Here is a 25240-nt window from a genome sequence, read left to right on the forward strand (position 1 = left end):
CCACGTACTGAAACACGCGTGACGATTCCTGCGGACCTGAAAGATGGAGAGGCGATTATTAATTTCGTAGATTTCGGTAAAGACGTGCGTATGCCGAGCGCAATAGTGACATACAAGAATGGCAAGCAAAATATCAACGCGGACGCGTTATCCCATATAAGGCTAAATGCTTTAGGTAAAGACGATACTGAATCCATGCAGGTGAATGTAGACGAATCTGAAAGACGATTACATTCTTACTTGGATGATGTGGTTTCTGAAATTGAAAGGTTAAGTAACGCGCAACCAAATCGGAAAGACGAAGTAATATCAATAAGCAGTGGAGAGAAAGAAGAAACAACAAAGCATGAGTTAGAAACTGAGTACCCTATATTATCGCCTTCTGAAAGCACCATTACAATACCAGAAGGAACGATGAGTAACATGTCTCTATCACAAACTGTTCATTCGGCACCAGACATGGACACAAATGGCATACCTATTCTAAACGAAGCCATAGACTCTAAACCTAATCAGATGTTAATTTATACATGGAACAGAAACGAAACGGCTGTAAAGAATATCTCTAGTAACAATCAAAAGATATTAGAAGCACATTTACCAACAAATAGGCCAGATTTGGTCACTCAATTCCTAAAAGAATATGTAAAACCGAAAACTAAGCATTTCATATATTTTGAAAATGAAATTCACCGTAAACAGTTTACACAAGCGGCTATAAAACTTTTTAGAAAAGGGACAGTCAAACTATTTGAATGCACTAAAAGAGTTATACATGTAGAGGACGAAGAAGAGCAACGACAAATTGTTTTAAAATACCACGAGAGTAAGACATGTCATCGAGGAATCAACGAAACTCTCATGAAGCTGAAACGCGTATACTACTGGAACAATATGAACATAACAGTCAGTAGCGTGATAAACGCGTGTGAAATTTGTAAAGCAATGAAGTACGACCGCAAACCATACAAACCTGAATTGCAGTTGACACAGACGCAGACAAAACCTTTCCAAGAATTGTTTATGGATTTGTTCTCAATAGAAGGGAAATACTTCCTGACCATCATTGATGCGTTTAGTAAACTAGGACAGGCTTTCGAAATTCCTAATCGCTCTACACCGGAAGTAGTAAGAGCTCTGATAAAATACTTTTCATTTTACGGTGTCCCCGGTAAAGATAAGCCCCGGTTTCAAAAAGCAGAAGTGGTTGGAGAGATAAGTAGGAATGTAGTACCTGTCGATGTTAGGAACCGTAATACCAATGTACCTATTAAGGACATTCGTCGTCCTCCACAGGGTCGTGCTCCTGCTGGTGGTCCAGTTGAGCCAGAGCCAGGAGGAGGCCAAGCTACAACGGATTGAACACAATCCCGGGATACTTCCTGTAAAAGAGGGAACTGCTATTATAAGTTACGATAAGTGGATAATAATTAAGAATCTAGATTTAAGTTTAGTATACGATGATATAGAGTTTAATTTCAACCGCTATGCGAACCTCAACAAACACGTCCTAAACCATTTTGGCAAGAATGTTTTTAATTTCGAACTCGCGAATGTCAAAAGTCAAACTGATCACCTAAAACACATAACTTTCACTAAACTCAGACAATTAAATCCATCAAAAAGAATAAAACGTGGACTACTAAACCCTTTAGGGTCACTTATAAAAGTAATAACTGGCAACTTGGACAATGAGGATGCTGTGAAGTATGATAAAATGTTAAATGAACTCAAAACTCGACAAATTTCAGAATTAAAGAAAATGAGTCTGGTCACTGAAATGTTGGGGACATTTACGAATAACAGCAATGTAACAAAAAATAATTTCATCCAATTGGATAGGGAAATTTGGGACATTAGAAAAATACTGAATGAGTCAATGACAAATTTTACAAACAATAGATTAATTCATATTTACAATTTATTTTTACATAACTTCCAAATGTTGTATATCAGATTGGATGAAATAGAAACAGCAATAGCATTTAGCAAAATGGGAACTCTCCACCAGTCAATATTAGACACTGACGAATTTGTAACTGTTTTAGGAAAAATTGAACGTAAAGAGAGCCTTGCATATCCCGTAAATTATGTAAATTTAATTAAAATAGAGCAGTGTGTAGAGATTAAGGCATATATCAAAGAAAATCAGATAGTCTTTATCATCGAAGTTCCCTTGGTCAAAAAGGGAATATACGATTATTATCACGTCTTTCCTCTACCTATTACAAACAACCTAAATCAATCCGTCCTAATTATCCCAAAACAACCTTACCTTATTGCGAATGGTTCGAACACATTCTCACTCACCAAACGCTGCAAAGAGTTGGAGAGAGGCTTCTTTATTTGCTACGAAGAACACATTCCCCCAAGATCCATGGAGGATACCTGTGTGGCGGACTTAATGAAGTTTACTATGAATATTACCACCTGTTATCCTATCCTGGTGGAAGTGAAGACAATTAAAGTAGAGCCCATACAACCTAATCGATGGATTCTCTACTCTAAAGCCAACATCCTTTTGAAGACACGCTGTGGAAGTGAGATGAGCAGAATCTACATCAGAGGTACTTACCTGGCTGTGATCGATGATAACTGCGAACTAAAAATCGATGACGTCACACTGAGGCATCATAGTTCCGAAGCATCTCCAATACTATATCCCAAGTTACCTCTTATAAATTTTCCGGAAATCCCAACTTCAGCAGCAGCATCGCCCTGGAAGCCTATCAACTTGGATGAGGTCGACCTGCGACATCTCCAAGTGTTGTCGTACGCCCTAAAAAAAGCTGACAGTGTTGTGCTAAGTGAAAGTGATAAAAGTGTAAGTGCGGTAAATATAAATAGCATTAGTATAGGAACTCTATTTTTATATATAATCTTAGTTTTAACAATTTTTATCGGTATCTTCATAACTTTAAGAAGACGTCGAAATTCTCAGTCTCAAAAATCATCCCCTGAGAATTTCGAAGTTATGGAGGGAGGAGTTAAGCGTCCAGACTACCTGGAGAATGCGCCACGTTGCACATTCACCAAGATAAGCTCATGAAGCGTCTAGACTGCCTAGAGAATGCGCTACGTTGCATAAGATAAGCCGTGATGAGATCAGACGCTTGGTCCCTTCCCATTAGTTTTTAAAGTAGTCTTAAGCTGAACTTCTTTTAGACAATACGTGTGTCTTATTCTAAATAAATAGTTTTAAATTCAATTAAATTGTCTTTTTAAAAACAGTCCTCTCACCCCGGGTGATTTATCTAGGTACAGCATGTTATGTTGCACATGTTGTTATGCTCATAACTTGTCGCTAAGAAACACTGTGACATGTTTATTAAATGTTAATTTTTTGTCCATGTTTTAGACGCATCAGTAGGTAGGTTTTGATTTAACGTGCCAATTTGATTACCTTAAATTAAGTACCTTTTTCAATATGACATTTCAATTGGAACATTTTTTGTGTTATTGTTATTTTGCAGTCGATAAGTATTTGTTAAATTAAGTTAATAAGTTTGTACTGTGGCAAACATACTACTTTACATAACGAAAGCTTACAACTGTATCCCAATTGGGGTAGGCAAAGGTACATCAATCTCAAGATGAACAAAGTACCCACACCTCACCGAGCTTTCTGTTAGAATAAGGTGAGCCGTATCGTCTATATATGGTCAATCCAAATGTATTAGTGATTGGTACAACTCCGGTACCGGGGTTCGAACCGGAGATCTCCGTTTGAGAAGCAAGCTGGTGAACCACAGGACCTGAGTGATCCTACCTACCTACCTACACCTATCTACCTGGTTATACCTATTTTAAATATAAAGTTTACGAATTTGCGGCGCGTGGTCAACTCAAAAAGCAATAAACGTGTTTTTTCACATTCTTCACATTTCTCCAACAGCTTTTTGAGACTTGTGAACGTTTTTATAATTAACGAACATTCAGAACGCAATTAGAAACACGATTCTTGGCAGGCCGACAGTCGAGGGCTCGCTAAAGTTCCGAGCGAAAAATGTATAAACATTCTCTCGGTTTTTCCAGGTGGGGCTTAGTAGTGTTGCCAGCAGGTCTAGCGCGCTAACGGCGGGAGTAGAGCGAGTAAATGTTAAAGCGCGAGTTGTCAAATTTGACAGACGAGTTAAGGTTTCTCGTTGACGCATCGACATACTCATGACTTGAATATGAAAAGTGTATCACACAAATGATGTTAAAAACTATCAATTTTCTAATTTCTTAATAATAAGTATCTTCTTATCGTGTGAGATGGAAAACCAGCCTCATCAATCCTACTGTCAGGGTTATGATTGAGCCGCCAAAGGCCCCTAAAATGGCTCATGTAACGATTACTCACTTACCAGTAAATAGTAACAGGGACCAACGCCTTCCGAATCACGGATAATCTTTCAGATAACCGGGTGATCAGCCTGTAATGTCTTAACCAAACTAGGGATCACAAAGTGATTTCTGTGATATGTCCCCACTACGATTGGTACCCGGGGCCTCCGGGGGCCTGTTTAATAAAACTTACAATTGTAAATTTCAATGACAATTTGATGTACATTGCGTAGCTAATATGAAACTGCAAAATATTTGTGATCACACACTCCGCAATGTACATCAAATTGTCATTGTAATTTACAATTGTAAGTTTTATTAAACAGACCCCGGATCGTGAGTCCAACGCTCGACTACTGGACCACAGAGGCCGTTTTAATCAAATCAACGGATAATCTTATTGGATCTCATTGGATCAGTCAGTAATCACCCTATTTATGCTCTATAGCAGTTTTTGGCACATCTCGCGCTAGCAACACTAGCTAAGTCCAGGTCTTACCTCGCTCGGCTTAGTTCGGGCTGTTAGCGAGCCCATTAAAACTTTCCTCCCGACTCGCTTCGGCTCTCGATTAGAAATTGCATTAGCAGAAATTTGCGGCAGACATTTCAAAAAGTCTGCATTCGAAACGGTTACTTTTTGTCATTGTTTTTCCACATATATAAACTTTTTTTATAGAGTAAATCCTTAGGCATGATAATAGCCAAGTTATATAAAAGAAAATTATGTAACAAAATGTGTAGTTACGTAACAAAAACTGAACAAGTAATTATTATTCCGGCTCGGGATCTAAATAACTGAATTCGACTTTATGAGTTGGAATACATAGGCTACTTGACAACCTAGCCAAATGAAATACTTTTTACGAAACGTCAAACGTTTTCTTTGGAGTTTGTATGGACATACTGTCCTGTGACGTCATCAATAAAAGCGGTCAAACGTCGTACTCATTGTTACTTAAATCATAAATAAAAATCAAAAATAAGTCGATTGATTTAATAGAATGAATGAATTTAGTAAAATGAGATTGATTTAATTATCATTTTAGACTGTTTATTATTTCTAGATTAGCATTTTATAATTTATCTTTGACCCAGACAAATACCCAATTACGAATGTCTAAATTTCAACATCGGCACTTTTGAAATGTCGAACTTTTGATATTTGGACTTTGAGGGTGTCGAGACTATAAAGTCCTTGTTTCTTGTGCGTCATTTTCAACGACATGCTTTGTAATCCAGTGATATTATGTATTTATATAATAGCTGAATATGCAGAGAAAATAATTTTTACATTACCCACCATTGTAAACGTATATTAATAATAATAAGTAGGTATAAGGCAGGCTGGTTGTTAAGGTACTTATATGTAACATTCACATGCGCAGCGGGACTACAGGTACCAAAACAAATTAAAACTTTTCGACACCTCATCAGGTTACAATCGCCAATCAGTTTAAATAAAATAAAATTGGAGAGTTAGCTTTTATTGCAAATGGAAAGTCGTGATAGGATCTGTACAGTGCCAGGGATACCCGCCAAAAAAACGGTTTATTTTCCGAACGTCCACACTCCACGATCGTTAAATTTAATATTTCCACGCGTTATGTTTATCTTTCATCTGTTGCAAGAGAAATCTAATTAACGTGTGGACTTTTCGGATGGCAAATACTAGTATTTGGTTTATCGGAAGGATGAGGGGACTGTGCTCGGAACACTGCGTGCTGCGTGAACATTCATGTGCTAAAATAAGATCTCATCCAATCTCCGTTTTTATAACACGTTTAGATAAAGTAACTCTTTGGTGCACCTAGCCAATTTGTTTATTTTTCCGTAAGTACCCCAAATTCCTATGCCAATGTGTATATAATTTCCGTTAGTGCGCGAATCGACGTAGCAAGACGGCACGGCTGCAGCTGTCAAATCGAATCAATTTTGAAGTTACGCGCGCTTTCGTCGGAAAGTTTTTTTAGATTGCGAGATCTTATTGTAGCTGGTTGTGAGTATTGGGTTTATAAAGAGACGTACTTGGAAGTTTAGTAGGCGAGGGGTCAGCGAGCGCGGCCCGACTCGAGAGCTCCGTGGCTTCCCCGAACACTGCACACAACAGAAATAACAACTCGTTATCTGCTTCCGCCACTATCCTCAACTCAAGGATTCACTTGCTTATTATAAACAAGACTTTTGTAAGTAACCTAGTACTTAATCTTGTTACTAGTTTATTAGCTTTGTTACTAAATAATGCATTACGTTATTTGTGTGGTAATAATATAAAATATGTTAAAAGTAAACGTCAGATTTTGTTTGTTTGTAATGATTATTCTTTTCTCTTACTTTCTAACAGTTTTGCGTTGCTGTTTTGTTTTATTTTGTTTGTGTGTTTCATTTGTGCCCAGCAGTGGGACGTATATGAGCTGTTTATGGTTTTTATGTATAACTGTTTAAAGTAAACTTCTTGCTTCAGGTTGTTTATTCAGGCAGGTGTCTGAAACTTAGTCTCCTATCTCGAAACTGAAAACTATACTGGGCTTAAGAGCGTGAATAATGAAGGTGTTCTGCCTCTGCAATTAATTCACATAACTCAAAGTTGGTGAACTTAAAGAATCCCGAAGAAGGAAACAAGATGAATTTTACGTCACCCTCAAGTTTGTACGATAACTCAGTTAGGGTGCAAATTAGTTGGTGGAAGTTTACACTTATACTTTACTGACAGGTTTTACGAAGCTCGTGGAAAATATTGGGTGAAATTGTGTACCTATGCAGATATAAAAACCTTTAAAAAATAAAAACCATGTCACATTAACTTTTTTGACAAATTAAACCGTAAGTCTCATTAAATGTCAAATATGATAGTGCGAAAGGGTTCTAAAGTGGGTACATGATATTGCTCATGACTGTACACATAAAAAATAAAACATATTAATGAATGAGTAAATTAAAATGAGTATTCATTCTATTTACTCAATTCACTCAGGTATTGACTCAATGAACTCAGATATTTACTCAAATATTCACTCTGTTTACTCAGAGCGTCAGTGTCGGTAAGATTGCGCAGTAAAACTACCGTCTAACTTGTCGCAACTGTCAGGGGTTGTTACCGGCAAACTTTACGGAAAAAACTGCGCGCTAGCGCTTGATCACCTAGGATTCTTGTCATGACTTATTGATTTGAAAAGACGAAGGACGTACATTAAGTCCTTCTCGGTCTTCCTCTGCCAGCCCTACCATCAACTTTCGCTTTATATGTATACCGCTTTTGCAATTCTATTATCCTTCATCCGCTCTACGTGTCCAAACCAACCTAACATTCCCTTCTCAATCTTAGTCACTTTATCGTCTTTTACACCACATTTCTGTCTTATCACACTGTTTCTCACTCTATCACCCAACTTCACACCGCAGATGCTACGCAAAGACCTCATTTCTACGGCATTGATCCTAGTTTCATGCTTACAACAATTAACCAAATTACTATTGAGTGACAAGTGTATCATTCGCCATCCTAACAGCAATCAAGAACAACACGTACACAACCCCAATAAGTAGAAACAATGTTTGAATAAGGTAAGGTAGGCTTTATAGGTATTTAACGACATGCTCTGTATATAGGCATTGCTTTTTCTTTCAGCACTTCTTTGCTAAAAAAAAAATAAGATCTTCTGAACTGTTTCATATTTTACGGTAATCATCATCATCTCCCTAGCGTTATCCTGTTTCTCAAGGGGAAGATTTGACAGGGCTATTTTTACAGAAGCGACTGCCTATCTGACCTTCCAACCCGCGAAAGGAAAACCAGCCCAATACAGGTTAGGTCACACACCTCCGAAACGCATTCTTTCGTTAGGAAGATGAATTATAAATCATTAGACCGACAGCTGGACTAGCCACTCTGAGTCCTTTGCCTAATATGATAAATGGCTTCCATTTGCTAATGACATAACTTTTGTTCCCTAATTAATTGCTCAGCGTTTTTATGTAAATCTTGGAAATAAGTCTTCATTTAATATTTGGTGAATAGAAAGCTGAAAAAGATTTTGTCTTTTTCCGTTTGCCTAGAAATTGTCTATCTAACTAGACAATCTATCTAACTAGCTTACTAAGTTTTGCTTGAATAAATTGTGAAATTTAAAATTTTTTTGGTGAATAAATGGTAAATTTTAAATTTAGAATGCTTGAATTAATTTGACACGTTCGAAGATTCTGGCATGAATGAGTCTTTTGGCAGGAAAAGGTATAGACTTTTTAAAAAGTACGATTTATTAAAAAATGTAAGTTTCAAAACTAAAACCCGGCTACGGAAAAATCACACTCTAAAAAGTATGAAACAAGAAAATATTTCTCTGAAAATCTTCCCAGTAGTGATGTTTAGGAGATAGCCGTGGTCGTATGCCGTGGTAAGCAAACTCTTAGGACAAATTGGCAAATTAAGCCCTCTCATTTGATACGTAACACAATCTATTGGAAAAAAAAATTCGTCCTTAATATCCTCTAGACGGCGCCACATTGAATCTATAAACACCGGAAAATTAAGACACTTCTAGTGACAACTCATTTGTTAAATTCTGACAGGTGGTTTAGTAGTTAGGTGACGGTGACATATATACATACAAAACGGTAAAACACATAACCCTCCTTTTTGCTTCGCCGCAGGCGGGTAATTAATCTAATCATTCGTGGCGCGGACTATTTTCCTAAACCTGGTACATTATAGTATTCGCTTTGTAATAAAGCGGGTATGGGTATATTCTGCAAAACTACAAATTCTATTAATTACATAGATCAAAAGAACGACCAATGACAACCTTTCCGAGAAGTTCGGATTGAGAATTCTCATAACAGAATCGTATTACGCGAATACTGTCTTTCCTTTTATTGTATTATGTACCGTCCACTAAATGAAGTTCCAATAAATACAATAAGAGATGAAACTGTAATAGGTTTAGAACCGGAGCTGAATGAGATTTACCGCCGGCAACCAGCGGTTGGGGGGGGGGGGGGGGGAATATGACACCCGTACTGTGTACTTACAATACAAGGAATGAAAATAAAAATAAAATTGTTGTTCAAATTCTAGATTAAGTAAATTAAATTCATCTTTTTTGGGGTTATGTATACGTTTTTACAATAAAATACCAGATAATATTTTTGTCAGAGAATAAATTTAAAGATCACGTGAAGCTTACTTTATGTAAAAAAGCTTGTTATAAGATTAATGATTACCTAAATGATAAAAATGTCTGGTATTGAATGTGTTCCTCTAGTTATTAAATAACTTGTAATGTGTACCATAGTTTTTTAAAAGATGTGTTGCTGTTGCAGTTTCTTGTCAATTAATACATAATTATAAAAAAAAAATCCACCCCCGATCACTATGGATGGGGCCTTAATCGAGTGGATGTACACAGCCTATCTACAGCACGTCTAAACACCGTCCGAGTTCCGGATATGGCGTACGGTCCGACGAAGTTACTCGGAACGTTTCACAGGAAACGGCGTCTGTCGCTTCGTACGTAGAACACATGCACGAGCACCTATAGCATAGAGGTTATCTTCATAGAGCATGGATAACGGTTTGTTAGAAAAGTTTTCTAAAGGCTCTCTTAGTAGTAGTCCTATAAGCGCACGATTAGAAAGACAGCAATGACAGCGCGAAAAAGACGGGAGATACGTCACTCTACTCTTGCTACGCGAAAAGGGATACCTCTAGATAGTAGATAAATATCATCATTAATTTAAAAGCCTCGCTCCTGTCGGTGTAGCATTCTCAATTCTTGTCTATCAAGGGCCAGTTCTTTCGCTTTCTTATAAGACACGACTGTTCTTCTTCTTCTTCTCCTTCCTCTCTTCCCTTCTATAATGTTTTAATAAATTCCGATGACTAGAAAAATATACAACACTATTTACAATCTATCCTTCTGCACTTATGCCGCTACTTACAAAAAATATTTGATGTATTTACATACACAAGGAACACATCAACAGATACAGGCAGACACATGCTCCGTCCATGACTTACGAGTAGTACTTATTGTGTTCAGAGCCGCACGATATGATGAACCGTCAGGTCACAGCTTACTTGGAGAGGACACAATATAGAAACATGATATATTTTATAATCTCGTTAGCGTAACCTGAAGATTTCACAGATCCGGTCTTTTACAAAAGGGCTGCCTGTCTGATCTATTCTAACTCGAAGAGAAAATCAGCCGAATATGGGTTACTGAAACATTTATATTCTGAATTATCTCTCTTTCTCTCTCTATTTAAGAGCTGCGCTCTTGTCGGTGGAGTAATCGCCATTCCTCCCTTCTTCCCGCCAAAACCTTCACCTCCCGATACGACACGACCTGCACCTTCTCTTTTATTTGTTTCATAAATGTTATCCTAGGTCTACCCCTTCCTCTCTTCCCTTCAATTTTTCCTTCTATAATGTTTGTTATAAATGAATCGTGTCGTATCAGGTGGCCAATCATATTTCCTCTCCGGTTCTCTATAGTCTTCAATATGGTTCTGTTTTCTTCAACTCTTTCCAGCACTTTTTCATTTGACACCATTTCAGTCCAGCTTATACCCTCCATTCTTCGCCAACACCACATCTCAAACGCTTCCAACCTCTCTCTGTCTCTCTGTGTCATAGTCCACGTTTCACTTCCATAGAGTGCAATGCTCCAAATATATGATTTAATAAACCTGAATTATCTATATGACCATATTTATTTTGTCCTGTCTTACGTTGTGACAGTGTAGCTAAACAGCCGTTCCGTGTATAAAGGAACATCGATAATCCGTCGACTGAGTACTTTCAACATGTTGATGGATAGCAGCTCACCGAGAGCGATGGAGCCATACTCGCTTGCTAAGCCGACAAAAACCTGTAATACCTCTTTCGGGTTTTATCCCATATGCATACTAACATACATGTACTACTTACTACTTAGGTGATTTTGTTTTTATAGTATTAAACTGTTTAGAGAAACCCACAAAGCTGTTAAACCGAAAAAAGTATGACTCGGACGGGACTTGAACCCGCAACGTTTATGCTCAACCATGTGTTAATCGCATTACACCACTGAGTCCTCTTCCTGTCCATGCGAATGTTTGTTCCGGCTAAAAATGTGATAAAATACAGAGGTACTTCCTACTGCATTACATATAAATCTCATCAGTGGAGGTTCTTGGACCAAGTTCCATACATTTGTGCCCTTTGTCATTTAAAACCCTCAAAAAATTTTACATTATCTAATAACCCGACAAAACTAAGAGCACACGTAAGACGGGTTGCACATCAACGAGTTGCCTATTTTATTCGCCCGTTATAAGATGAACAAAAATCAATCTCATTTTACTTTTCCACTTATTTTTGAATTTTATTTATGAATAAAGGAACAATAAGTATGACGTTACGACGATAGATAACCTGACCTGTATGTGGGCTGGTTTTACCTTCAGGTTGAAAGGTCAGATTGTCACAATATCTCCTAAGGCATGGTAAGGGGATCCGGGAATAAACTATAAGAAGATAGATGATGGATTAAATTCAAGCTTATGAAACATTAATACATATTTGAACACAATAGGCTACTTAACAACCTAGTCAAATGAGATACTTTTTACGAAACGTCAAAGCTAAAGTTTTCTTTGAAGTTTGTATGGAAGTAATGTCCTGTGACGTCATCAGGAAAACCGGTCAAACGTCGTACATATTGTTAATTAATTCATAAATAAATTTCGAGAAAAGTCGAAAAGTAAAATAAGATTGATTTTTGATTATCTGAGACTGGCTTCTATTTGTAGATTATCATTTTATAATTTATTTTTGACCGAGTCAAATACCCTATTGCAAATAAATAAATAAATTGCTGACATGTGAGGTCATCAATATAAGCTAATTCAAATTTAAATTTCGAAGATAAGTTTTACCGATAAGGCCGCCTTTGCCCACCTTGGAATAAGTTAATCCTGTTAATGTCTTGTAAATTTGTGTGCAATAAAGTGTTTTATTATTATTATTAAAAAAAGTCAGATTGATTTTCTCATCATCTTCAATTTATAGGTGAACCATTCTAGTACTCTCCTAGCGTTTAAATAATCGTGACCCGGCACGGTTTACCTTGTCAGGAATGCTCCGGTAACAAACATGTGCTCATTGGGTTTTCAGGTAATATCGAGATGGAAGGATGCTGGATATGAAAGGGCGTAGTGGGATTGGGGGCAATCAATCTATTTGCCTTCAATCTAGCTTACCTCATAATTCTGAATTAATATCAAGTGGAATTTTCCTTCGCAAAAGTGTGTATAATGTTTGTAACATTATTTTGTAACAATAAATGTATAAATAAAATAAAATAATAATAAATAATGGACACGAAATAAATTTTAAAAAACATTAACATTCTCATGAGTTTTACTTCGGAAAATCATGAGCTGGAACATCCCTCAGTATTTGTTACGGTGTGACTAACACCCTGTATACATTATATATATCAGGTGTAGATAGATAAATAATGCTCTTTTAATTTAATTTTGAATGGTGAAATTTGCAATAACTCTTGCAGTCATCCCGTGATCATGGCACTTGCAACTGTGTCGAAATATCGGGAGTCTCATATCCCCATTTAAACGCGGTAAGAACCCGTTATTATGTGCTTTAATAAAATTATTGCAATAACTCTGTCAAAACAATCTTGGTCAGATTGCTTCCCCGACAAAAGCCAACAAAAGCATTATCGTCCGGACACGCCTGTTTCTTTTGAAAAACTTCCAAATAGATAACGTGGTTCGGATGACTTCATATTTCATGAAGCGGAGGGTCGATATTATCTTTATGACACGGCGAAGGGTGAAAGCACTCTTGATGGTGGGTTAGTTACCTGTCTCGTGCCTTTGTGAGAGGATGACACCTTAGAAGGGTTTCTATTAAGTTTCGGGTCCGCTTACCTAACCTGCAGATTTGACAGATCCGGTTTTTTACAGAAGCGACTGCCTGTCTGACCTTCCAACCCGCGTAGGGAAAATCGGCCTAATACAGGTTAGGTCACATACCTCCGAAAAATAATTTCTCGGTAATGTGGGTGGGGAAACCCACGATGTTTTCCTTCACCGCTGAGCACGTGACAACAAATTCGACAATCATTGGTTTAGGCCTGTGCTGAATTCGAACCTGTGACCTCAAATGAGAAGCATTACCCATAAAGACGCATTCAGTGCTTTAGACACTAAAATAGTATAGTTACGCGTTCTCCGAACTTTACTTGAGTGCATCCTGGAGAGTGTCCATTCTATAAACAGTATTATCTTTTATTCTATGCTTACAAGGTTAAGATGTTACTGCATTGTAAGTAGATATATGTTTCGTATTCGATGAATAAATGAATTGAAGCAATCATAAGTACGATCCTATCAAGCGCGCCACAATGGAAACTAAAGGGCAAAACATTGGTATGGATCTGTCAGTGTGTAGGACTCTCCTGACCACAAGTACCTTGGTCACAACCGCAGCTGAAGACCCTACACATTGATACGCCCATTCGAACACTCGAACACACGACAAACGGCGTTTTAAGAGCATCCGTACCATTTTGTTTGGGTTAAATAATTGTTTTTATAGAGACTTTGCCGCGAGATTGAAAAATGATTTTAGAGTGGCTTCTATGTAGCTTTTGATCAAATTGTTTATTTTATTGTTGCAAAGTGGTCGAATGCTATTCAGAGCTGGTTGATGTGGGTATATAACTTTTTGCTTCTTAGCTTACTCATTGCATATAAAATGTATAGTGTGTTTAGTTTTAAACTAAGCTGCTTAATGAAAGAAAACTGTAATTGCAGAACAAGTAGGTATAATAGGTCGTGTTTATCTTGGTCGAGTTCGTCCCTTTGAGCAAGCTAAGTTTAAAAACATTTTTGACAAGGTAAAGTAAATCTGCTATCAAAGAATGCCTTTGAGGCAGCTACCTGGACGTTTAAAGTTCCCTACGCCATTTTTTTACTAACTTTTATCAGAAGATTAATGTTAGATTAAATATCCTCCTTTAAAATACTTTTAAAGGTTATTTCTATATTATTTAAGTACATAGTGGTGCTAATTCCTGTAAATACCATCTAATTTTATTTTAAGTTATATCTGTCATTTTCTTATCCGCCGAAAAGGAAAGGGACGGGTAATCGACAAGCATAAAATTAATGGAACACACGTCAATTTTAAGCACAAATCTAAACCAACCGTCTAAAAATTTTACATCAGTCAATAACCCGTCACAGTTAAGTAGACAGCACGTCAAACGGATTGCATACCAGCGAGGTACCTTTTGATTCGCCCGGGTTATTCATTCATTTACTCATTCTTCCTAAAATTAAGAGCTGTGAATCATCCGTCCCTTTCCTTTTCGACGGATATGAAACTGACGGATATAACTTAAAATAAAATTAGGCGGTGTCTGCAGGAATCGGGGCCAATACCTACCACTTTTATTCCAATGAGGGAATTTTCAGGCTACATTCTCCAAAAACAATATAAATGGCGCTGTAAAGATTTTCCTTCGTTTAATGGATGACATATATTATCAATCAATCAATAATACTTTATTGCACAACGACATATACAAAGGACATAAACATACGAATAAAAACATAAGTACAATAGGCGGCCTTATTGCTAAATAGCAATTTCTGCCAGGCAACCTTAGGGTGAAAGAAGTTAATACATTGGAGCACGGACTGGTGCAATAAACATGTAATGATACGAACAAAAAAAGAAAAGAAAATATATATATTATATATTTAATATGCATTATCTTTGTTTTTGGGTATAAATTATGACCCTGTTTATTACACCCAGGCAGAATTACATCTTCCACCCTTTATTATTCTGATCAAAATAAACAGAAGCAATATAGGTAGCAACATAATCCTGTACATAATTTAATCCAAATAACAAGTAACTTTTATTTTTATATGCCTCTTCTATTAGATTCTATTTTTGAATGTTTTTGTACCTCGTGGAACGAGAAAATAGGTAATTATCATGTTAAATCTGAACAACGATCTATATTATTTTTGAGAAACGTCACCTGGAAAGTTCGCTATTAATAATAATTGATTATTATGTAATAATAATCAGGAAGGAATCCGTAGAAAATACTAATAATAGATATTATCGTTCAATTTGAAATCCAAACAGTCTTTAATTTGTTGTTCAGGATTTATTCTAGGGAGAAAATAAGGTAAAATATCACACACGGTAAAATACCATATTTAAGTATAGAATATTAGTCACGTTTTTATTTCGTCGCGTTTCCGCGTAGCATCACTACGAAACATAATACCGTCGCTGTCAAACCGAAATTCATTCGGCAAATAGCAGTCGATATAATATTCACCCGCATGGACGAAGCACAATATCGCAACATGTTTGCACAGGACTGTTTGTTCGGCATGTTTAGCCCCGGACAGATGTCTCGGCAGTCGACACGAACACGAAACAAAACATGGTGAGAATGTTCCCGATTCAACATATCTCAACATGTTTTATGTTGACTTTCGGCCGACCGCGACTTTATTTTTGTTTATGGAACAATACTGGAAACGCTGATCTGTGAGTTATGTGAGTCAACAATAAAACGTAGCAATTGCTACGAGTATGTAACATGTTGCTACGACGTAGCTTAATCTTGGGTTATGGCACACCCCGGACACTTCATACGAATGACCTCATTTTACACATACACTACACATTGACATTATCAACACGTGCAACTGTGTGTGTGACGTCTGAGGGCTGTCGATTACAATACCTAAATTAACCGTTATTACTTGCTTAGGTAGGTACTACTAACGAAAGATGCTTTTATAATAATCAGTTAATATTTATTTACGACACAAATCACAAAAAATAAATTTAGAACAATGAAGATTCAAAATATAAATAAAGGCTTTACACGTGACTTAAAAAAACAGTAAACTAATTAAATTCATTCTCATTATTTTTACATTTAAGCTTACTTAGCTTAAGTTTAATTTTATTGCAAATTATTAGCATGTTTTGATGAACAATCACCATGAAAAATAAATATTCATTGGCGCCGCGCAGTCTTACCCAGCGCGGGCAATTACTGTGAGATCAAATATTTGAATCAGACGAAAGAACATCGGCGTCCAATTTCAAAATTCGAACATATAACTAATCTGCCAAAAAGTAAAAACAACGTTCCTCGCTAAACTGTGTTCGAGGGGGTGGGGTTCTCGAGGTAAACCTAGCTCAGACGCTGGTGGGGGCGGAGAGTTGCCGTTCTGTACGTAGTATTATTCCTTATTCTATGGTTGTAGGTGGGTTGAAGAATTATGTATACGTGTGCGTGTGATTAATTCGGTCAAGTTGCTTCCTTAGTCATAGAAAGGTATAAAAGGTATTTAATATTATATATCTCATTCTGATTATTTATTTGGGATAAAAACTTAGGTTAGATGGATTTTCTTACGAGTAAAACAGGGGGGTTAAGGCTGTCTGTCCATTTAAGCGGAGCGAGCTTGCGGAGCGGTGAAAGGGATAAATATTAACCAATAGGATTGACCAATCTCTGTCCACTGCAGCTGAGCGGAGTTTCTATGCAATCCTATTGGTTAATATTTATCCGTTTCACCGCTCCGCAAGCTCGCTCCGCTTCAATGGACAGGCAGCCTTAAAAGGCCACATCGAAGCAATTCAATATAAAAGCAATATTGCTATTTGACATTTGTTTGCATTGCGCATTTACTTTTATATGCAGAAACGTCTAAATGCAAAATTGCTTTTGTAGATGAATTGCTTTGTTGTGGCCTTTTTAGCCCCCCTGGTATGTATCTCATTTTCTACTCAGAATACAAGTTAAGAAAATACATAATAATATAACCACAACTTCGAAGGGATGGGCCTCTTCGCAAACTATTGTAAGAAACAAAAAAATTGTTTTTATTTACTCGACTTTTGTGGTCGTAAGGCCCAAAGTCTTTTTAAAATCCAAATCCCATTGTTTAACTATTGTGTCTGGAAATCCGGGCCTTACGAGGTTAAATATGTATTTATTTTTAAGGGTGTTGAGACCCTCGCTATGTACGTTTCGTCGACAATAGATGGCGTAAGTGTAGCCACACCATTCGGTGATCGAAATTATTATTTTTGTCGTAGAAAAACTAAGCCAAATGAGGTCTTGAAGGTCTAAAGAACCTACAAACACTAAAACAGTTACACACACAGTTATCACTAATATTTAACATATTTAGTGACACTGGAGTCATCTAATAATTAATTTCAGGAAAACTGAACTAACCTTATCGATAAACCTACTACTATCTCAAAATTAGACACACCTATGCCTTATCTACCCTATGTTTATCCACATATTCCTCCTTAATGTCGTATATTGGGTAACAATGCAGCAACATGGCCGCGCCGGAAGTGCCGCCATCTTGATTGCGCCGCCCGGATATTGGAGATGCGCGCCTCCCGCGTAATTGACGAGATATTGCCGCCAATGCTAGCTTGCTACATGCACTAGTTAGGACAGGAAACGGATATGACTGAGCGGACATGTTGAGCTTGTCTATGCATTGTGCAAAAGTATGCTGTTGTTAAAGGTAAACGACAATTTAGAAGATAGTTTAATAATCCCTTCGGCTGTGCCTTAGTCGGATAAAAAGCACTTATTTATTATGCAATTATGTAGGTAGTTCCATCTGTGTTGGCTTAAGAGTGAACGGTCACGAGTACTAATATGATACACTTTGAAACCATGTCACGTAAACTTTTTTGAGAAATTAAACCGTAAGTCTCATTAAATGTCAAATATGATAGTGCGACAGGGTTCGAAAGTGGGTACATGATATTGCTCATGACTGAACAAAACATAACAGTGATGGAACGTGTTTAGCTGATTAGCGTATCGGGCATGTCGTAAAAGATGTATAAAAGATTATGTCATCCTCCCATTGAAACAATTTATTATATAACAAATCATCATCTCCCTAGCGCTATCCCGTTTTCACAGTCAGTTTACCTAACCTGAAGATTTGACAGGTCCAGTTTTTCACAGAAGGAACTGCCTGTTTGAGCTTGGGAGTCCCAACCCGCGAAGGGAAAAGCTCCCAAGCAGCCCAATACATCACAATTACGTCACATATACGAAACGTATTTCTCGGGAATATGGGTTTCCTTATCATCCAAATATGAATACGAAAACATTGGTTGAGTCCTGTGCTGGAATTTGAATCTGCTTAGTCTTCTTCTATCGTGTGGGTTGTGACGTGGATTACCAACCTCAGCAACCCCCGTGGCAGGGTTATTATTGAGCCGCCAACGGCCCCTGACATGGCTCATGTAACGATTACTCACTTACATCAGTAAGTAGTAACCGGGACCAACGGTTTAACGTGCCCTCCGAAGCACGGATCATCTTACTTTCGGACAATCAGGTGATCAGCCTGTAATGTCCTAATCAAACTAAGAATCACAAAGAGATTTTTGTTATATATCTCCACCGGGATTCGAACCCGGGACCTCCGGATCGTGAGCCCAACGCTCAACCACTGGACCACAGAGACCGTTGCGACCTTAGTGAGAGTCCAGCATTCCTCCAACTGAGCTACCTCGGATTGTACAAAAACAAATAAAAAAGTAGCAAAATAATATGCAGCACTACATATTTTTCAATACTCAAGATACAAATAAGTATCTTGAAAAATTGTGTATGTAATTATTTCAATATTGCTTATACGTTTTCTTGTTAAGTATATGAAGTTTTCTTACAAATGTTCATACATATCTTCCAGTTTTAAAGTAACCCAGACTTCTGAAGGAAGAGATGCTTATATGAAAACTTTGTTTGTTCTCGGTTTGTACTCGCCTTTGAGTTTGTTATGCTTCTCTTTGCTTGTTAACATTCTGTGTAAACGGTTATTAAGACTAAACCATGTCTTAAACTAGACGCACTGGGAAATAGATGTGAACTTATATGGTCTCAATGGTGCTATTTCCTGCAGATGCCATCTAATTTTATTTTAAGTTATTCTTATCATTTTCTTATCCATTGAAAAAGAAAGGGACGGGTAATCGACAGGCATAAAATTTATGGAACACACGTCAATTTTAAGCAGAAATCTAAAAAATCCATTTAAATTTTTACATCGGCCAATAACCCGACAGAACTAAGTAGACAGCACGTCAAACGGATTACATACCAGCGAGATGCCTATTTCATTCGCACGGGTTATCCATTCATATCATCCGTCCTTTTTCTTTTCGACAGATAATAAAATGACGGGTATATCTTAAAATATAATTAGGAGGTTTCTGCTGGAATTGGGGCCAATAACATATTTAAATAAAATATACTTCGAAGAAAGTAAATTTCTTACACCTGGGTGGTTTTTCGAACACCAAAAGTAAATAATCATTACCGTAAATGCAAAAAGAACCTACAAACTTTTGTCTTCTTGCAAATAAATATCCAGTTAAGTAACTTGTACGCCGCTAACTTACGCAAGTTAACTGGATATTTGTAAAAATACAAAAGATTCTAGGTATTCGAAATACGAGATACCGGTGTTCGAAAATCAAACATCGTAACGGAATACTGAGGGGAATGATACAGACCATGATTTTGAGTTAATATCAATTGGAATTGATATAATCCATGTATATTTTTGCGTGTTTTTTTTTTAATAAGTATTTTCAATTTTATACTTTTGCGATGGAAAATTCCACTTGATATTAACTCAGAATAATAAGTTAAATCATTCCCCTCAGTATTTGTTACGATGTCGCTTACACCCTGTACAAGTACATACAAGTAGATAGGGTGTTACTGACATCGTAACAAATACTGAGGGGGATGATTCAGACCATGATTCTGAATTGATATCAAATGGATTTTTATTCATGAAAATTTTTTTAAAATTATTTTCCGTTTCATACATTTGCGACGGAAAATCCCACTTGATATCAACTCAGAGTCATGGCCTGAATCATCCATCAAAGTTTTCATAACGATGTCACTAACATCCTGTATAATTTGGCGTACTTATTCCCCAGCTATGTTTCAGTAAATACAAAATATAAGCTTTGCGTTTATCATAATCTTCAACACTGTGCGTTGCGCTGTTTGTAATAAGAAGTTATTCGGTTAACTCGGTAATTAGATTGATGTGGTAATCGAGTGAGAGGGTCTCATGAGACGCTACAGCGTTCGACGAATCTCAGGTGTTATGTGATGAAGATCAGGTAATGAGATGATTCTAAGGAGTAAGGGGGAGAGCGCGCTGTCTCGTTCACACTTACGCGGTGGACGGCCTAAGGTAAAATGAGATTGTTTAATGGTGTGTCCGGGTGAAATATAGAGCTTATCTTGTGGCAGCTTTTAAAATGGCTGTAAAGTCCGATGCGAGAGCGACAGTCGCGGCCGCACGACTGGATTTGTAGTTGAGGGTTATTAGATGGTACAGGTGGTAAATTGGCCCTCTCACTTCTGAGTCGCCTCTCGCGCTCGTCGGCTAGAATCTAGACCCAGTTTTATCGTGTGCTTTGCACCCATCGGCCAAAGAAGTCCTCCACTTGTTCCGGTCACTGCCCAGGTCCTTCCATTTATCGGGGTTGATCTCAAATCATAAGTATCTTGGTAGCAGTATAATATAAAGCGATGGTTGGTGATAGGGGTGGCAGATGAAGATCTTCATAATAGACCTAATTGGGTCGTGTACTTGGTTCAATATAAATTATGAAATTGTGATTACCACATAAAAACAGGTCTAAAACTAACGAAAAAATTTCCTTTTTCTCTATTTAACTTATTTATGAATTGTAATCAATAAAAACGTAATAATGAGTCCGACATTTTATCACGTTTTCCTATGACGTCACAGTGTGATTTTTCGTACAAATTCCATAGGTAAGTAAGTTGTGATTTGACGTTTAGTAAAAAGTAACAACAGTATTGGGGATGTCTTTAAAAAAGTTTCAGTACGATCTACTCTGAACCGGCGTGCGTGTATGAAACGATTGATGGATGTGGAGGAAGCAAGAGAAGTGTCAGTATCGAAGCAAATGGAATTCCATAGCCTTTGCTTACTCCGGTAGGAAATAGGTGTGAGTTTATGTATGCATCTTAATATCTACTTTAGTAGAATTAAGTTTGGTTTAGGGGCGGTACTTTTTTTTATTTTTTTGACGTGACTTATTGTAGATTTGCCGCAGATGGCATTAACTACTTGGCTGGAAAAGGGCGGTACTTGTGTCTAACTGTCAGTATAAATAGTAGGCGTAGATAAATAATCGATAAATACACGGCAATATTCCCAATACGGCTAGTCAGTGGTGAAAAATACCGATAAAATAAGTTACTAAATCTTTTTTCTTACTATTTTTTTTTCTTTTTTTTTGCCATTGGTCCCGGTTACTACTTACTGATGTAAGTCATTAGTCGTTACATGAGCCATGACAGGGGCCTTTGGCGGCTAATAAATAGTAACCCTGACACCAGGGTTGATGAGACTAGTATTCCACCTCACAACCCACACGATAAGAAGAAGAAGAATGTTTTTTATGGTTTAAGTCAATAGGTTTTTCGAGCATTAAACCGATTAAACTACAGATTACATTTTATCAAAACAATGTAGCCTACTAGCCAATCCTAAAACCTACTGAAACGACCAAAGTAATTAACCTACCCAACTGTTCGGAACATCGGACGAAATATGTACTTAATCGCAACGGGTTTTAATATTTTAATCCAAATAGAAGCACACCAGGTGTGCGAGGAGACAAAATATCTAAAGTATTACTTATATTTGTAGGTTTATACCGGGAACTTCAGCTTCGGCTGCCTCGTAGCCAAAGTTCCACTTTATAATTTCATCGCTTTTCGCACGGTTTAAGCTTCAGTGCTGCATAATTTATAGTGCTACAAACAAGAGGCTGCTTGGGTTTTAAACGAGATTTTAATTTAGTGAGTTGGTAGTGTTTTTTATTTATCGATTATAGGTCTATTCGAGTAATAGGAGCGGTGGTAGCCCAATTAGTAGAACGGTTTTTTTAGTTCGTATCAAAAGCGCACTCCAGCCAATTTGATATACTATACGTATAGTCGGTTTAAAGTAAAAACCTCCTAAACGTATTTTTCAAAAACACATTCTGCTCGTCCAGTGGCGTGGTCGCCCAATTGGTAGAACGCTTGCCTCTCACTTTGAGGTCGCAGGTTCGAATCCAGCACAGGCCTAAACCAATGATTGTCGAATTTGTTTCCGAATTCACGTTTGGATCATAAATGTTTATCACGTGCTCAGCGGTGAAGAAAAACATCGTGAGGAAATTCACATTCCCGAGAAATGCATTTTCGGAGGTATGTGACCTAACCTGTATTGAGCTTGTCTTCCCTTCGCGCGTTGGAAGGTCAGATAGGCAGTCGCTTCTGTAAAACACCGGGTCAAATCTTCACGTTAGGTAAGCGGACCATGTAAGAAACGGGATAATGCTAGGGGATGAGGTATATTGGAGTATGCTCTATACCCGCTCCGGTTGATTGAAGGAAGACCTGAGGGATTAGAAAAGCCACTCCGTAGCAATTCATCTAAAAAAGCAATATTGCTATTTGACATTTGTTGGTGTTTTGTGGAGGAAGCAAGAGAAGTGTGTCAGGATCGAAGCAAATGGAATTCTATAGTCTCTGCTTACCCCGGTGGGAAATAGGCGTGAGTTTATGTGTGTATGTATGTACATTTGTTGGCATTGCGCACTTACTTTTATATGCGCAATGCCTACAAATGTCAAAGTCTTGATCGATGGGGCTAACAAACTTTGTTAAAAGCCCCTAAATGCTTATTTATATAAATTGCTTCGTTGTGGCCTTTTCAATCCCCCTGTGTCTAGCAATGGGACGTAAATAGGCTGTATTATGTTATATAAGGAGATCTATTGGATGCGATGTCCTCTTTCGCGCCTGGGAGGAGGCACTGGGGACCCCAAGTGCCAGTCGGGAGTTGGTGGGGGCGATTCGGCCAGTCCTTCGGAACTGGATCGAGTGCCCCGGCGCACCCACTTATCACCTCACGCAGATCCTCACCGGGCATGGGTGCTTTGGTGAGTATCTGTTTGGGGTGGTCAGGAGGGAGCCAAACGCCGAATGCCACCACTTAATGCATTTCCCAACGAAAAAAAAAATAAAAAAAGGAGATCTATTGGATTTGGTGAAACTAAATTAACCTGCAGTGGCATATGTTCAATAAATGTTCTTATCGAGGAGGAGAGCTATATAAACGTTTGTTATTTTGCTTTTTTTTTATGTTTTTGTTCGTATGTTTATGTCCTTTGTATATGTCGTTGTGCAATAAAGTATTATTGATTGATTGATAAAATATATGTCATCCATTAAACGAAGGAAAATCTTTACAGCGCCATTTATATTGTTTTTGGAGAATGTAGCCTGAAAATTCCCTCATTGGAATAAAAGTGGTAGGTATTGGCCCCGATTCCTGCAGCCACCTCCTAATTTTACTTTAAGTTATACCTGTCATTTTCTTACCCGCCGAAAAGGAAAGGGACGGATGATTGACAGCTCTTAATTTTAGGAAGAATGAGTAAATTAATGAATATCCCGAGCGAATCAAAAAAGTATCTCGCTGGTATGCAAACCGTTTGACGTGAGCTGTCAACATAATTCTGTGGGGTTATTGGCCAATTTAATTTTTTTTAGACGGTTGTTTTAGACTTGTGCTTAAAATTGACATGTGTTCCATAAATTTTATGCTTGTCGATTATCGGTCCCTTTCCTTTTCGACGGATAAGAAAATGACAGATATAGCTTAAAATAAAATTAGATGGTGTTTACAGGAATAAGCACCTATATCTATATAAATAAGAGCGAAAGCACACTCACTTATTAACTGATTCACTCATCACGAAGTCTTAGAAACTACAAGTGCTAGGGGTCTCAAATTTTACATGGGGGTTCGTTTTAGGTGGTAGGTGCTCACGAAGGATTTTGCGAAATTTAACCCCTGAGGGGTAAAAGGGGGTGGCAAAGTTTCTACGAAACATCTAGTTTAAATAGTAGGTTTTCACGCGAACAGTTATGATAGTTACGGGTTTACAGTATTGTATAAGTTGATGACGCACTTGTTAACTATAACAGTAATTAGATATACAGGGTGTTAGTGACATCGTAACGAAAGCTTTGAGAGTTGATTCATGCCATGATTCTGATTTGATATCAAGTGGAATTTTCCGTCGCAAAAGTATGGAACTGAAAATAATAAAAAAAAAAAAACAAAAAAAATCATGAATTTTCCGGCAGGAAATTCCACTCGATATCAACTCAGAATCATGGTCTGAACCATCCCCGGCAGTATTCGTTACGGTGTCCCTAACACCCATACCTACTTGTATGGCTACCTGTATGTACTTGACGGGGTGTAAGTGACATCGTAACGAATACTGAGAGGGATGATTCAGCTCATTATTCTGAGTTAATATCAACTTGAATTTTCCATTGCAAAAGTATAGAATTAAAAATAATTAAAAATTCCACTTGAAGTCAGAATCATGGTCTGAATCATCCCCCTCAGTATTCGTTACGATGTCACCTAACACCCTGTATACAACCGTCGTCCTACCTACCAACATGAAAATTCATTAACAATGTTTTTTCTTCGCTAATGATCTCAAAAACAGCTGCGGCTGCCTCGGCCACAAACAAAAGAAGGTCTAAATTAAACTTTCATACTTTCGGCATCCCTTTGTGGGTCTGAAATAATGGGAGGGTTGGCAACCCCGAAATTATCGCGAGTCAATGAACACTAACAAATATTACCGGTCGCCGTTCACCCTGGCTGATGTTTACTTTTTGAATTTCATTTCCATTGAAAGGTTTGAAAGAGTGACCCTTTTTCATGGAGT

At 37.5% G+C, this 25240-nt stretch overlaps 1 protein-coding gene across 2 annotated transcripts in view; it reads right to left on the reverse strand.

Moving 5' to 3' along the window:
• The window catches only part of LOC126370216 (tolloid-like protein 1), a 166438-nt gene that overhangs the window by 23077 nt on the left and 118121 nt on the right, over window positions 1-25240 (reverse strand). The window contains exon 4 of one of the 2 annotated variants that reach the window (XM_050015003.1): window positions 6355-6423. The exons of the other annotated variant lie outside the window; for it this stretch is intronic. Coding sequence (XP_049870960.1) covers window positions 6355-6423 — 69 coding nt within the window. The remainder of the gene's footprint in view (window positions 1-6354; window positions 6424-25240) is intronic. 2 annotated transcript variants of the gene reach the window in all.

The sequence above is a fragment of the Pectinophora gossypiella genome, chromosome 10, assembly GCF_024362695.1.
Source record: "Pectinophora gossypiella chromosome 10, ilPecGoss1.1, whole genome shotgun sequence".
Classification (NCBI taxonomy): Eukaryota; Metazoa; Arthropoda; class Insecta; order Lepidoptera; family Gelechiidae; genus Pectinophora; species Pectinophora gossypiella.